At 29.4% G+C, this 15,660-nt stretch overlaps 2 protein-coding genes across 7 annotated transcripts in view; both read right to left on the reverse strand.

Moving 5' to 3' along the window:
• Positions 1–15,660, reverse strand: part of LOC111635727 (baculoviral IAP repeat-containing protein 7-like) — a 62,713-nt gene that overhangs the window by 14,776 nt on the left and 32,277 nt on the right. For all 6 annotated transcript variants that reach the window (XR_002758428.1, XM_023380790.1, XM_023380792.1 and 3 more), the window contains exons 2-3: positions 9,796–10,170; positions 1,847–2,545 (exon numbers count right to left, since the gene is read on the reverse strand). Coding sequence is in view for 5 of the 6 variants with exons in the window: in XM_023380790.1 (XP_023236558.1) it covers positions 1,847–2,545; positions 9,796–10,159 (1,063 nt within the window). In the remaining variant the exon portion in view is untranslated. The remainder of the gene's footprint in view (positions 1–1,846; positions 2,546–9,795; positions 10,171–15,660) is intronic.
• Positions 3,463–6,433, reverse strand: LOC111635729. The gene is made up of 2 exons (XM_023380794.1): positions 6,129–6,433; positions 3,463–3,646 (listed from the first exon to the last, which is right to left on the reverse strand). The coding sequence occupies exons 1-2, from the start codon at positions 6,416–6,418 to the stop codon at positions 3,478–3,480; spliced, it is 459 nt and encodes a 152-aa protein (XP_023236562.1). The 5' UTR covers positions 6,419–6,433; the 3' UTR covers positions 3,463–3,477.

The raw sequence follows: 15,660 nt of genomic DNA on the forward strand, positions 1-15,660 counted from the left end.
AGGATATGGGTCACACCCTATCCATATAATAATGCATGTTTAAACATTATATTTGCAATAACTGTTTTTAAGATATTTTTTTACATTACCATCTGTTGCATAAGTTAAAAAAATATGGGGGCACTAGATTTTTTTAATCTCAAAGTGGGTGGTGGTCGAAGTAATTTTGAGAACCTGTGTCTTAAACTGTATATTGGAAGTATGGTTCTGCAGAACACTAAATAAATGGTAGCCAGTTCACACTAAGTCTGGGCTGTAAGGTGGATGAGGAAGAACTTCCAGCCCAGACTGGCCAGCTTCTCTAAGATCATCTTTGCTCTATGTGATGTCATGCTGTTGCTGTTGTCATGGCCCAAAAAAACCTGTTTCTTTATGCAAGCAAGCAGTTGTGTATGGGGACTTGGTGGTTAGAAAACGAAGGAGAAAGTTGAGAAACAACTCAGAAAATATTCACTCCGATACTAATTTAATATTAACACAAAGATTTAACATAAAACTGTAAATTAATACAACAATAAACTATTAAAGAACAATTAACCTATCCTAGCATGCCTACTTTTGCAAGAGAGTTTACAATCAAACCATGCAAAGGTTCTTCTGTTTCTTGAGGGGACATCCTAAAGTTCACTCAACAGCATTTCTCTTCTTTTGGGCATAAGTGCCCTTGTAATACTCTGTAGATACTTTCCTTAGCAGAAGGAGATGCAAGAGTTCTGGGATAAATTGGGGAAGCTGAGACGACAGGATCTTCTTGGGCAGAACAGAGAATGGACTCTGCAAATGAGCAATGACCAGACAAACTCCTCCTCTCACCTTCTCTCATTTATTTGGTTTTCCTCCATGAATCTGAATATGTCCAAGTTTGGTAAAATTGGATAGGGAAGTTTGGAAACAATCTTGGATTGGATTATTATTCAATCAAAGATTATTTCCAAACTTTCCTGAGTGAGCCAAACTCAAAAGATGTATTGTAGTTGATGGGAAGTTAAGTTGATAAGATCTTGTTAACTTCTTCATTGAAAGTTGCCTTTCTTGTTTTACTTGATAACTTTTTACAACTATTAAATACAAATATTGTTTTATATGAAAACAGCAGCCCTGAACTCTCAATCAGTTGTTTGCAGTAGAGTTCTTTTATGACAGGGATGTTGCTTGGAAGCAGCTCTATCATATGCCAAACAAGTGCAGATCATTGCTATTTCCTGTAATACATACCCTTTGACATTTGCAACAGCTGGTTGACCTTTGTTCATCCAAACACCTTAACAAACACTTTGCAAATGAGATTGTGAGCTTTCATTGCATTGTGACCAGTTTTGAAGTTTTAGAACATACAAATATGTTCTTTTGAAAATTTTATATTGTCAGACATTGCTAACACATCTATTTCCAATGTGTTGAAATGACATTTAGTAATTTTATACCTACTTATTTTATATATAATATAATACCCACATTGAACATTCTACAGCATGTTTTCCAGTCATTTCTATACAAAAACACTAAATTTAAATCAATCTAAATTTCACTTCTACAATCTGATACAAGGACCTTCACTGTCATACCAGAGTGAGTCAGTGAATTGAATATCACTGTAAAGCAAGTCTTGTAATTTTTTTTCTAAATTACTAAAATATAATTTGTTTGTAATTTAACAAAATAATTCAATATTTTTAATTATATATGAAGTAAAAAGTAAAGATTAGCAACTTGTAATTGAATAGTTATGTAATATTTATATAAGATATAAATTCAAAAATTTTAACCATTTCAGTTTGTAACTGTACTGTTCTGTTTAAGATTCATCAGTTTTAAGAACTATATTATATATATATATTATTCATACCAATATAAAAGAATCCAGCATCTACTAATTCTGCTGGTCTCAAAACAGCAGTTGCTGGCCAAGTAACAAATGATCTTAATCTTGCATCTTTACTTGCTTGGGCTGGATGTCTTGGTCCATGATGTAATTTAACACCAAAATTTTCAAGTTTATTTGCTTTTCTTATAGATTTATATCCATTTTCAGGAACAGAATTTTTCCAAATCAATGAACCACATTCATCATGTCCAGTTCCTCTTATTACTGAATGAGTTGGTTCAGGAGAATTTATTGGAATATTTCCAACATTTCTATTCATTACAAAAGGACAGAAAGGAAAATGCCTAGCATGTTCTCTAAGTGGATCGTCATTTCTTTCCCAGTGACTAACAATTCCACGGCAAAACACACACTGTACTTTATCTTGTTGCAACAAATAAAAAAACCCTTCTCTAGCAAGATCACAAGGTTTAGGACTTGTTAGAGGCCACGTCTCAAAAGTTTTTAATCTCTCCCTCTCTGATTTAAGTTTCTCAAAATCTGGAGTTCTAGATGTATCTTCTAAATTTCTGTTTTGTGGTATTTGATTAATTGCTGATGTTGAAGCATTTTGGTCAGGATTGTGGTGTGTTTGACCATTTACTAACGTCCTTGAATTAGAACTGGAAACATCACTCGGAGTTAAATTATTTTCTGATACTGCTGCAATACCATTAGAACCTATTAAAAAAATTCAGTGTATTAATATTTAAAAATTATAGAATTTAATAAATCAGTTTATTATAAAAATCATGAAAAANAACTTTTGCAACTAACAAAGAAAATATTATAGAAGTATTCTATAAAAGGTAGAACACCAATGGAAGCAAAAAATATTTATTGAAATTTCTGGCCAAACTGAAAACAAGTTTCTTATTTTCACAAGCTGAAAAATTTAAGAACATTCCATCTTTTGCAGTAATAGAAAGTATAAAAAAAGTACATGCTGAACATAGACTGAAGTTGTCAGAAAGACAAAAAGTTGTTCATTAGATACATTTAGACTTTGTTACTATCATTTATTGGTGCATTTATATACTACTACATTTTCAGTATGCTGCATATTGTATACAAAAAATGGATTAGACAAATTCAGTGTTTCCAGACATTGTTTAAAATGTTTTGCCCTCATTCTTGCTCTTTTTGCTTTGTAGATAAGAGGGTCTTTCTTCATATCCACTGTGGGTTTGATCAGGCACACATTTGGGCAATATGTGACTTAGCATCCTTAATTAATTTAAGAACATCTGGAGTAGCTTACCTGGATTCAATCTTAGCTCCTCAGAGTAGTAAGTTGAATCCTTAATTGCCTCAGTCATCCAATTTGAAATAATGTTTTATTAGTTGCTATGCATATTTTTGTATAAATATATTACTTTTGAAGCTATACATAACTAATGTTTTTTCTTAGCATGTAATGTATCATAATATACTTCTTAACATTTCAAAGAGAAAGCAATATTTGAACTCTGTTTAGAAATCATTATTGATACTTATTTCTTGTTACAGTAATAAATTATAATTTGATTTATACTAAAATTACATCACAAAACTCATAACAATCAAAACACCAAAGAAAAAAAAAATAATTTAAAAATCTTAAATGCTTGATATTATTTAAAAAGTTTACCATCGATAGAAGCAGATCCACTAGCACTTTGTCCAGAAACAGAAAAACATGATGGTTGAACATCTTCGGAAGGACTTGTTGAAGGTCTAACTGTAACATTCATTTCTTTGTTTACTTCCATAGGTTCTTCATCAATATTTGTTGATTCATTGCTATAGATAAGAGTAAATAAATAATACTGTTAATATGTTAGAACCACAACTAAACAACATAGTATGAGCTATGCTTTAATGAAGTATATAAAGAACTTCACCCTACAGAATGATAAAGAGAAGACATCTTTGGACATGAACAGTCTACAGAATTCCAATACACAATAGAACAGATTGCAACACTAATAAAGAGGCTCTAATTTATCAACTATTTTCTGATAAAATGGTCAATTTGTAAAATTCTATCAGTTTAACAGTTAAATTTGACTCCAAATGCAAAAAATGAATGTACTAACAATTGTTTCGTTGCCAACTTACTGATGAGTTGGCAACTAAATCTTTAGTGCTTAATGACAAATTAAATTTTCCTTTTCTCTATTTCAAAAAGCAGAAGTTTCACTGCATAAAAAATAGGGCATATCGTAAATTTTCAGTTGTAGTGATTAAAACAATGGCCAGTACAAGCACTCTCATTCAAATAGAATGTTCCATTTGTCAACTAAAATGTCACTTGACAAAATCACTACTGTAGTCTAGGAATTATGAATTAAGACAAATCGCCAAACTGTCCAGCATAGTTCTATGATATGATTTTTTATTTATTACTTTAAAGTTCTTTAAATAAGATAAACTGTAAAGTGGTTTCAGTTATTTAAAAACATCTTAATATATAAAAATTAAATAAACATGAGTATACAAATAAATAATTGACTTTAAAAAACTGCATCTATCTAAATTTACCAGTACATATATTGAACTACCTATATTTTTACTAATGAATTTTATTCTGTTTACCAAAAATGCAATCCCATACTCTTCAGAGTATATTGAGATAACAGCATGTTACATCAAAGAACTAATTTCCAATCATCAAATAGACAAATGAAATAAATACAAACATTACAAACACTGCTAGATGCAAATTAACATCGAATGGAGTAAAATACAAACACATGAGCCTCTTCATCTTGGAACCAACCACCAAACTGTCAAATTTATAAGATCTATAAGAGAAGCTTAGAAACTATAATCAAATGTACACTCAGACAACTTACGATCTTGGAAGTGACTAGAACACTAGTTAGCCACAATGAAGTTCTGTTAAAATAACATCCCTCATTTTAATTTTATAAACATGCTGTTGATAATCCTCCTTGTCTTTATTTTATGCTCTCTTATTTTATTTTGTACACAATTTATCTAAACATTCTATTTGATTCCCAGAGAAGCATTCATTTTTTTTCTTTTCCAAAGAGAGATTATATATGTTTCAAGTATCTTTAATCAATCAAATTTTCATAAGTGGGTGGGAGAAAGAAATTAAATTCCTGGGTATTTATTTCACAATATATTAATTTATCATCATCTAATATAAGTTTGAATCTTATTGCTATATTACAATCAATACACAAATCAGTATTAATAATAATCTGTACAGAGGTATGCCTCACTTTACAGCACTTTTCAATTATGCTCAAGTATTATTTTTAATGCTTGCTTACCTTGCTTGAGAGGTATAGTTAGCAATATGATTCTGTAGTTCTTAAAACATTTTACTTTTGCATTTTTGTGTACTTGACAAATGATGTATAAATATGTTTCTAGGCTTATACAGGCAAGTGTGGGAGGAGAAAAGCTAATTTGCTTTATAATGGTGGTTTAAAACTTGTCATGTTAGCAAGATATGCCAGTATATATTAAATATTTAGAGAAATATTACAAGTGTGCTTTTTGTAAATTAGATTTAAAAATAAATTTCAATTATTTGATAATTTTTTTTCATTTGTAGTATTTCATTATACTCTAAGAACTGATTAGCAAGGTATTCAATAATGAGATACTTGTGAATTGAGGTTACACTGTCTTTATCCAAAAACTAATGTTGGGACAATCATCCTTCTCAGAATTTTACCACAAATACTTAGTTTTATACTTAAAATGAAAGTATAATTATTGTGAATTCATTTCTCTTTTAAAATGAACATGACTATTACAACAGATGCTAGATTTTCAGATTGTCATAAAAAATGAAACATTAAAAAAGAAAATTGGAAGATTTGGTTGGTTAGTTAGATTTGAGGTGTATGGTACAAGAGCCTCACTAGGCCAAAAAGTACCAGATCTAGACATTTAGGAATTTCAATATCTCTTTGGTTGTTTTAAGAATCCACATCCAAGATTTTTTTTATAGTAGTATTTTTTTTTACTTTGAATTAGTAGCATTATTTAAAAGAAAAAAGTTTTCACTAATCCAAACAACCTGTACAATAATTAGTTTATATACAGCATTAAATAATTTAAAGATAATATTTCAATTCTTAATTCTTATTTGAAATCAGAATTTTCAATGACAGTATTAGTATTTTATAACACATTTCATGGATATGGATGATTTATACCAGGTTTAAATTAAAAGAAAAATTTAAATGTGGTATAATAAATTTATAAAAAAAATTATAATCAAAACCCACTCTTCAATTACCTTGCATTATTTTCCATTTCTTGTTGTAAATTCAGTACGGTTTCACATAATTCATCTGCATTCTCAAAGTTTCCATCACCATTTTGTACTCTCCTTAATAAAACTTCTCTAATCATATGAGGAGGGAAAATTCCAGGTTCAATTGCTGCTTTTACAATATCAGATTTCATATATTCATCTACTTGACGTTCAACAGTTAATGAAAATTCAGAAACATGTAACACTTCATTACTTGTTGATTCCATGTTAACTTCACCACTTGATTTCTGTAATGTAGTATTGCTAAGCATTATATTAAAGAAAAATGTTTTAAAAACTAAATTAGAATAATTGAGATGATACATAATGTTATATCAAAGTGACAATGATTTATTTATTATTTACATATTTTCATAATATGAATTAAGTATTCTTTCAATATTGTTTCTAAGTTGTGAAAATCAGCATTACTTAATAACAAAGATTTTATTTTGAGATCACTTTATCTAATGTATTTCAGAGCACTTAATTTTTCTACTGATAAAACAGTTTGAGGTACTGATAGTTTTCATCAATTCTTGCAGTTTTGTTTATGCATTAAAATAATTTAATCTATTGACATTAATTCTAATAATTGATGATATTTCAAGTAANACAATATTTCATTATTAAGTATACAAAATTGAAACAGGACTTTCTGGATACTTTATACAGTTATGAATATAACATGGAAACAAAAAGCAATATTTACTAAATAAGTATACAAAATATTTTACTATTTAAACTTGTGTTAGGTGCAGTTCCACCTCATCCAAATGCATGAGGTAATTCAACTGGGTAATTCAAATTTTAATTTAAAAATTTATGAAATCTATAATTAAAAAAAAAAAAAACAAATGAAAGATTGACTTTATTCTTGAATCATTTAATTTCTTTTAGAATTAACTGATTCAAGAATAAAGTAGGAATTTAGGATTTAGTTCATTTCTGGATTATAAATCTCCCAAAGAAGTTCGATAAGACCGAAACTATCGAGAAAAGCTTTTACTATACAATAAGGGTAGTCATACAATAAAGGTTATTAATAGTGCAGTTAACCATAGTAATAAAAATCAGCTTTACTTGTAAAATTAATTTTACAATTTCACTTTGATTTAAACTAGAAGATAAAGTTGCTAAAGTAAATACACAAACTAGAATTTACAAAAAGCACACAATATGCAAAAATATTTTATTGTAGTTTAAAATGATTTATAAAATATAAAACAAAAAGAATGACAATTTCCTAGTTACTTATTTGAAAAAATTTAAATCACATCTAGCAAAGGATTACTTTTTTTAATGACTTAAATAGACCAAACTTTAAACAACACATTTTTTCTTCTTTATAAACCTCAAAAGAATTATATTTATAACATTTCCAGACTAAGTGCATAATCAAACTTATTGGTTTTGCAATATGCAAAAGTGAAATAATTTTAAAACATTCTACAAATTTATCCTAGTTACATTAACCAAATTTGGATAAAGTTTTAAACACAAAATTCAAAATTGAATTTTAAAATATGATTATTATATTAATAACATATTGAAAGTTAATATTTGTTAAAAGAATAATCAAATTGATTTAATGTTTTCCAACTACAGGTTTGAAAATTAGTTTGATTTAAGCATTTTAATAATCATACCAAATAATAATTTTGTCAGCAATATCTTACAAAATCAATAAACTAAAAAGGTGAAAAATAAAACAAATTTACAAATAAACAAGAACAAAATTATTATAAAAGTTGCTTCTAGCCCTTAGTATAATTATATTAATTAAATCATCAACAATCCTGAAGCAGATAATTGGCAAGTGCGAAATCTGACAGAAGGCGCTGTTTTTGAGCCAAGATGGCTGCCGAAACAGGTAAGGAACTGACCATGTGTTTGTTTAGTGCCTGAATCAAAGTGACAATGTTTAATAAATACAAAAATGACTATATAAGTATGGAAATGAAAAAAAACCCAAAATGTATTTTGGTTTCTTTTAGTTGGTATTAACTAAAAGGTATATTAAAATTATACAAGGTAAAGGTAAACTTTATATTGTATAGCTTTAGGCATAGTTTTAAGTTTATCTTGTACAATTTTAACCCATTGGTAAACGTGTCCGCGACAAATTGCCGCAAAATATAGATAAAGTCTTTTGTTTGACGACGTACTTAATTATTGCAGAAGTACGTCATAGTATTGTCTCTTCATATTACAAGATACAACATGTTTATGAAATTGGGTCAGTTATACTAACCATTTAGTTGTTACTGGACTTTGAATGAAGTCTTACCTCATTTGTGTTGTAACTGCCGCTACACGCCCTGCCATGTAACTAAAATATCAGTATACTTTTATACACACACACAAATCTTTTAATGTCGTAATCAACATTACATAACCGGTTCCGCAGTAAGCACAGCCAGTTTACAGATGGTTTTAGGTATTGCAAATGTTATAGTTCAGGGGTCGGCAACCTGCAGCTCGCGAGCCACATGCGGCTCTTTGGATGTGAAGCTGCGGCTCTTTAGTTCCATACGCAAATATTATTTATTTTATCAAAAAAAAATAAAAAAAACATTTAAAAATCGTTCTGACGAGGATTAGGCACCGATTCTATCTCTCAGCCACTTGTAGTCGCTTTTCACTGCACCCCTGCCCCGTGACACGCGTCATCACTGTCGTCAGTCCGTCAGAAGCTCTCGAATGACGCCGTCGTCGGATGTTTCTATTATCTAATTTGTTGTGAAAAACACTACTTATATATGAATAAATAGATATTTTTTCTTATGAATAAATAGATTAGTTTTTTTATCAAAAAACTTTATTTATGCGAGTACTATTTATTGTTGGNATATTATTAAATTACCGTTGGCCATGTTAAAATTCAATTTTTATTTTTAAAATGTATTATTGTGATTGTGGCTTTAGGACACCAGATGATGCTTTTATCATACTTTACATCTTTTTGTTCTATCTGTATCAACCTATTTGTTCCTTTATCAATATAACAAACCACCTAGCTTTCAAAACCAAATTTTTACCTTCTTTTAATACAGATAATTTCTTCATAGTGGAATCTGGAACTCAGTGCTAACATTTAAGTTTCTGTTTCACTTTGGCATTTAAACACAATTTTAGTTTTTAAATAAAATTTGAAAAAAAAGAATCAAAAATGATTCTAGAACACCCATACTTTCAGTTCCAATGATATTATAAATCATTACTTTTCAAGAGTAATTTGAATAACTTTTGAAACTACTGTTTCAACATTTTGTTCACTAATAAAAATACTTTTAAATATTAGAAAAAAAATGCTACATCTTGACAAAAGTATTTTCAATTTATTTAATAAATTTCATCATTTGCTTTCTTTAAATTTAAGGACATATTAAGTTACATAATTGCATTTATTACCTTTCCTAATTGAAAATTTTGAAGATGTATTTTATGACACTTATCATTGGAGCATTATAAATTCACAATAAAATTATAGATTACATAGTTTTGTACACGAAGTGTAAGATACTACAGACTGTATGAATTACAATTTGGTTACATTTTAATGAAATAAAATTAAGTTTAAAAGCATGTAAAATACAATTAACTAACAATAATTTATAAAAGTCTTTAAAAGTAAAATTTAACTAACCTAAATTTGGCTTTTTAAATGCCTTGTTAAATATTTCTGCAATAAAATTACATTTTGGAAATAATTCTCTGTGCTTTCTAACAGCAACATCTCCTGGCTGCCAACCTTTTATTTTTACTCCACAACTAAAACATTGTACTTCATCTCCATCTCCTTTATAATAAAAACCTGCTTTAGCAAGTTTGTGAGAAGCTATGACATCTTCATGTGGCCATGAAGAAAATGTTGTTAATCTGATTCTTTCCTCCTCCATAGGCTTTCCATCGCTTTCTAATGATGGTGGTATTGGAGAAAAATGGCTATCTGACAATAATTTCGGTTCTTCTGCAACAGATTTGTATTGCGTTAAATTTTGATTCTGCATTTTAATAAGTTCTGTAAATAAAAACTTTTGTTAGTATATCAATAATATGAAAATCAAAAATAGTTATTATAATTTAATATCTATGATATATTAAATGGTGTATCAAAACAATAAATGAACTCATTTTCTTCACTATTTAAATCTAACAAGCAAGTATTTATTGTGACATCATCACAATGCTGAGCTGCAATTTTTAATCATATTTAATTTAAATATATGCTTTCCACCACAAATTAGTAATGGCTTGCCCTATACATCATACTTTTCCTTTAACAACAGAGTCATGCCAATTATCTAACACTTTTCAGGGAAAAATTTTTGAATTCAAATAATATGACTTCTGGTTTGCATCAGAAGTTTGTATATAGTTAATCAGGGCCTCCTGCCCGAGGTTTTCATATCTGGTCATATCTTTCATCTATTTCACTCTATTCTCGAGATTAAGGAAAGATGGACAGACAGACAACAGTGGAAATTTATAGGTCTCTAATTTTTTCAAATTGCAACACAACAAAGTATCATATAGTAGCCATTAAATTTGTTGAAATTAAAATAATTTATACAGAAGATGTGTTTGATTTTACACACTGCAAGTAAAATTTGCTTTAAAATAAAATCATAACTACAGTAGTAGCATAAATTACAATTACTATAAAATTTGATAGTATTATTGATAAAAAGTTATTAAAAGTTCCTTAAAAAATTATTTTAAACAGGTTTAAAAGTTAAACTCAATATTTTGTCATTCCTATCCAATTCCCTATTGTGAACAAAATTATTTATATTTGAAAATATTTCTATCACATCATTTTAATAAATTCAGAAATGTTTAACAAAATACAATACTGCTGACTTACATATGTTTATTCCTTTTTTTTTTAAATATTGAATTTTTATGAATAATACTTGATCTTTTGCATCAATTATTGCTAACCAATTCAGCAACAACAAATTTATATGCAATTAAGAAAATGATTGCCATATCTCCTAAATCAGCAATGCAAAAATTCCTCAATCACTGAAATGTGAAGATTCAAATTAGTTTTAGATGTATTAATGTACAGGATATCAATAATACATTTTAATCTTATTACATGTATTTAAAAAATGATTATTATGCAATAATCATTAAATATTTCAAGACAAATTTGTTTGATGTAAACAAAAACATCCCTCTTACAGAGTTCAGATTTTATCATTTGCTAACATATCCAGAAATAATCTTACAATCTTTTCATAACATTTATTTTCTTTCAATCTTTAATGATACTACTAGCACATTAGAAATAAATATTTGAATTAGTTGATACTAAGATATCAATAACAGTTACGAATAAAACTCTTCAATATATATATATATAAAAATGGACATGCATGTCCCTATATTTCACTTTTTCGTAAAAACTACACATCGCACGTGAATGGTGTTTGTATGTGGTAGTAGCCCCAAGTCGTGCATAGGGGTGGTTGTGTCTCGATAGCTATAAGGGTGCGGGAGATATGGGCTTGAAAGTGGCTTTCTATTTCGAATGTTTTGTTCGAATTTAATTCAAACAATGTTCAAATTTGTTTGAATTAAATTCGAACATAAAATTCGAATATTGGTTCAATTATAGAATGATTGTAAACGTTCCAGAAACGTTCAAAATAGTTCGTTTGACCGGACGTGAACAGGAGACGTTCAGAAATAGAATCGGAACCAGATCTCTAATTAGTCTGGAAACGGGGGACCTAATTCTTGCATTATGTGAAAACAGGTAAGATTGGCTATAATGTAATTATCTCAATCTTCACTATCGCTACTTTTTAAAAACCCAGCAAAGCGGGTCCTTGCAGCTAGTATAACTATAAATTTTGAAAAGTTCAATAATTAAAAATAAATTTTTGAAGTAACTTTATTGAAGTACTTAAAAAATAAAAATACAACAATTACTATCAGTTATGAAGAAAAGGTTTTATCTACACAAACACACAAAGGCAGTCCTTAAGTTTCAATATGCTGTTTTGTACATATTTTACATTTCAAATTCATTTTTCATACACCAAATCCACTTTGTAAATTTTCAAACTATTCATTTCCTAAACCTGCAGCTTTCCTCATCCAAAAGGATGCATAACTACTCAGGTTTATAGAAAACCTACACATCATCCAACCTTCATCTCTGCCTCTTCCCAAGATCTGTTCACCTTCAAGATGACCAGGTTCAGGGCAGTCATACATTCATTGAACATGCATGACAGATACATAACTCCTAATGATCGATCAACCAGTATGCAACCTAGCACGGCTTTTTCCAACATACTGTTAAAGGCCTTACATGCAGTCTTTACTCTGCCACTTCCACCTTGCCAAAGTCACACCCAAGACACAGTTTATAGGACAGTCACTTATGACAGGAAGGTACCTTCCTTTTACAAGGAAATATCCAAGATAAATAACTTTCATTTAGCCTTCCATAGAAGTCCTTTGATTTTCTCCCTCCTCTGCAATGCTAAAGACCATCTGGACATGCACCTCTAACCAGGCATCTATCTACACTACCCCACAAACAGATCCAACCACCACTTAGAATACATAGGTGCTATAATGTGCCCTTTAAACATCCGCCTCAGATTATCATCACGAAAGGATTGGCCAACACTGCATTGGCTATCTTTACCTCTGACCCTGAGGTGGCAAGTCCCAGAACAGAAAATGACTTCAAAATAAGTGAGAATAGCTCCAAGCAAGGAAAAAGTGACAGAAATAAAATTACTTGGGCATCATGATATTATTTGTTATTTTATGTTTATGGGTTTTGTTTCATTTGATGTTATAATTTTAGTTTGAGAATGTTCTCTTTTGTTTAAAGGACAATAATGTATTTTCATTATTAACTAATAGTAATTACGAATAAAGAAATAATAACTTGTAATTATGTCCAGAAAATACCACAAATTAAGTTTCTGGTTATTGGCACAGTTTGTCGCAGTGACAATTTTGAACTTATGCTCACATAGAGTCTAGACGTTTGTGTGCATTTCTTTTATGTTTGGTGAGAAATTTGTTTCTTGTTTCTGCGTAAATGGTGTGTGTCCCAATTGCAAATTCTGGTCCGAAAAGTTTGTTTTTGTGTGTTTTCCATCTTCTCGTATTTGCATAAACACAGCCTTACAGTAAAGAGTCAAATAGACACCAGTCTCTGGCAAAACAGAAACTCTAATTTCCAGTTTCGTTTTTGAGTGTGTCATATCTGAGTCAGTTGATCAAAATTAGTAAAAGGGGTCGTTAATTATCCTTTGCTATATCTGTATCTTTTGATCTGTTCTTTATACAGTTTCTTTATTTTTTGTAGAACATAACTGTAGGCTAATAAGTACTAGGTCAGCCAGCCAGTTTGGTAATTAAATGCAGGAGGCATCTATTAGAAGATATACAGCATGTCTCGAAAATATAGAGAGAAAAATCATCTGTATATTTACTGTTCTTTCTAATAAGATATCTTCTTAAATTTTACAAATTAATAATTTTTAACCAATTAAAAAGTTTAATTAGAAAAAAGTTTTTGGTGTTGCAGAATTATTAATACTAAAAACAAAACATTTCATTAAACAAAAAAAAAATCCAGAAAAGAAATGCATAACTTTCCCGGTGAAAACATGACAATATAGAACAAATTTAAAATTAGTTTGTGGTGCCATCTGTTTCGACATTTTGTTAAAACATAACTTTCATATTAATAATTACAAAACTGAAAATAGTTTAATTTTGATGGCAGAGACGAGTTTATATAAAATTATAAATGTTAATAACGAGTAAAATCTTCACGAAGTCCAACGCCACTTGAGGTATGACACACGACGCCTCTCTATCTTCCTGAATCTAACCTCCTATATAACTCAATCTATCACCAAAATTTAATATCACCAATGTCCTTTATACACAAGCTACAGCACTAAATTTCATTTCTTAATCACCACCCCATCCTGAGATATTAAAAGAAATAGAAGCTAACACACACTTTTCTCTTTTTGCCATTTTTGGATTCAGGAGGTCTCAAAATGCAGAGATTTGCAAAAACTCAAGGATAAAATTTGACACAATTCCAATATTTTCCCTTGTTATATACATAAGCTGGAAAAGTAAAACTTATTTATTTATTTATTTATTATTCAACAATAAATCCTTCTGTTAAAAAGATAAATTTATTAAATTGTTCCTTAATTATTAACTTTCCAAATTTTATATTTTTAACAGAATTGAAAAAAGTTTAATCACTAATTTTGTTACACTATCAAAATCATTAAAATAAAAGTTGAAAAAATAATAAGCACAATTTAAAATGACACTCATTTTTTTCACTTGATTTTCTGTTAAGACTGGTTTATTAACACCTGCCTTCAAATTGAAAGGGTAAAGGTTAATTGTGTGGGGCTCGGAAAGAATTAAAGTACTTTGAAAAAATTGTGTGGACGTTAATCTGTGCACTTTCAAATTTATGATATTGCATAACTAACATTTTTAAAACCTCAAAAGTCCTGTAATAACAAAAGTTTTACATTTAACAAGAGGATGACTTTATAGGTGTCAAAATTTAAGTATTTAAACATTAATTAACAAAGTAACATGTGACAGCTTGGCATCACAAAAACATTCATAATGGCACAAAAAGTGAGAAATAATGATATCACTGAAATAGTTGAGAAAAAGTGACTAATTTAAAAATAGTGAGAATAGCAATCCGTTCTGATGCCTGAAGTGGAATTTGGCAAGGCACGACTCTTACATAGCTCTTCAAAGCAACCCTTTCTCAAACTTCTTGAGCAGGAGGAAATATAACACTGCTATTAATTTCCACAATATTGACTCCTTCCCCAGTGTGAAAATCTTTCTTACAAGTTAGAACTATAAATCTTATCTCCCCCATTCACTTATGTCACTTCCCCTCTATACACTACGGCAATTCCCCATTGTTTCAGCAGCAGAGGGATTATCCCCTTGGAGACTTATGCTCATCTGACATGGGTGTCCCATCACTAGTATCATAGTAGGTACAGTACTATCGGGCATCTGATTAGCCACTGCTGTCATTAGATTCAATAGGCTTGTGCTGCAGAGATTGATGAATTAAAGCACATTTAATGATTGTATTATTATTTAAATGTTGGATACATTTATGGTTATTTTTTAAAATGATTTTCTAGCTTCAGGTTAAATTTTACCATTTTTATAGTTTTAATTAGTTTGTCAAACATATCATGATTTCAGTTTGTTCCTTTACCAATAAAATCAGTTATCACTGTTTATAAAGCTATAAATTACTCTAGCACATGCAGAGGATGTCATAAGAGGACCCTATGGGAGACTAGAACAAATATACCCAAATCTGCATTGGCACATTCATACATCACTAGACTCAATGGATTTTATTGATTAAATCCAAATTTTATTGATAGAACTAAGATTCTGCAGGACATAACCTGGGAATTCCTGATCTAGAAGGGAGTGCAATAAGTACATT

Source organism: Centruroides sculpturatus, unplaced genomic scaffold (assembly GCF_000671375.1).
Source record: "Centruroides sculpturatus isolate CEXI.00-Female unplaced genomic scaffold, Cexi_2.0 scaffold879, whole genome shotgun sequence".
Classification (NCBI taxonomy): domain Eukaryota; kingdom Metazoa; phylum Arthropoda; class Arachnida; order Scorpiones; family Buthidae; genus Centruroides; species Centruroides sculpturatus.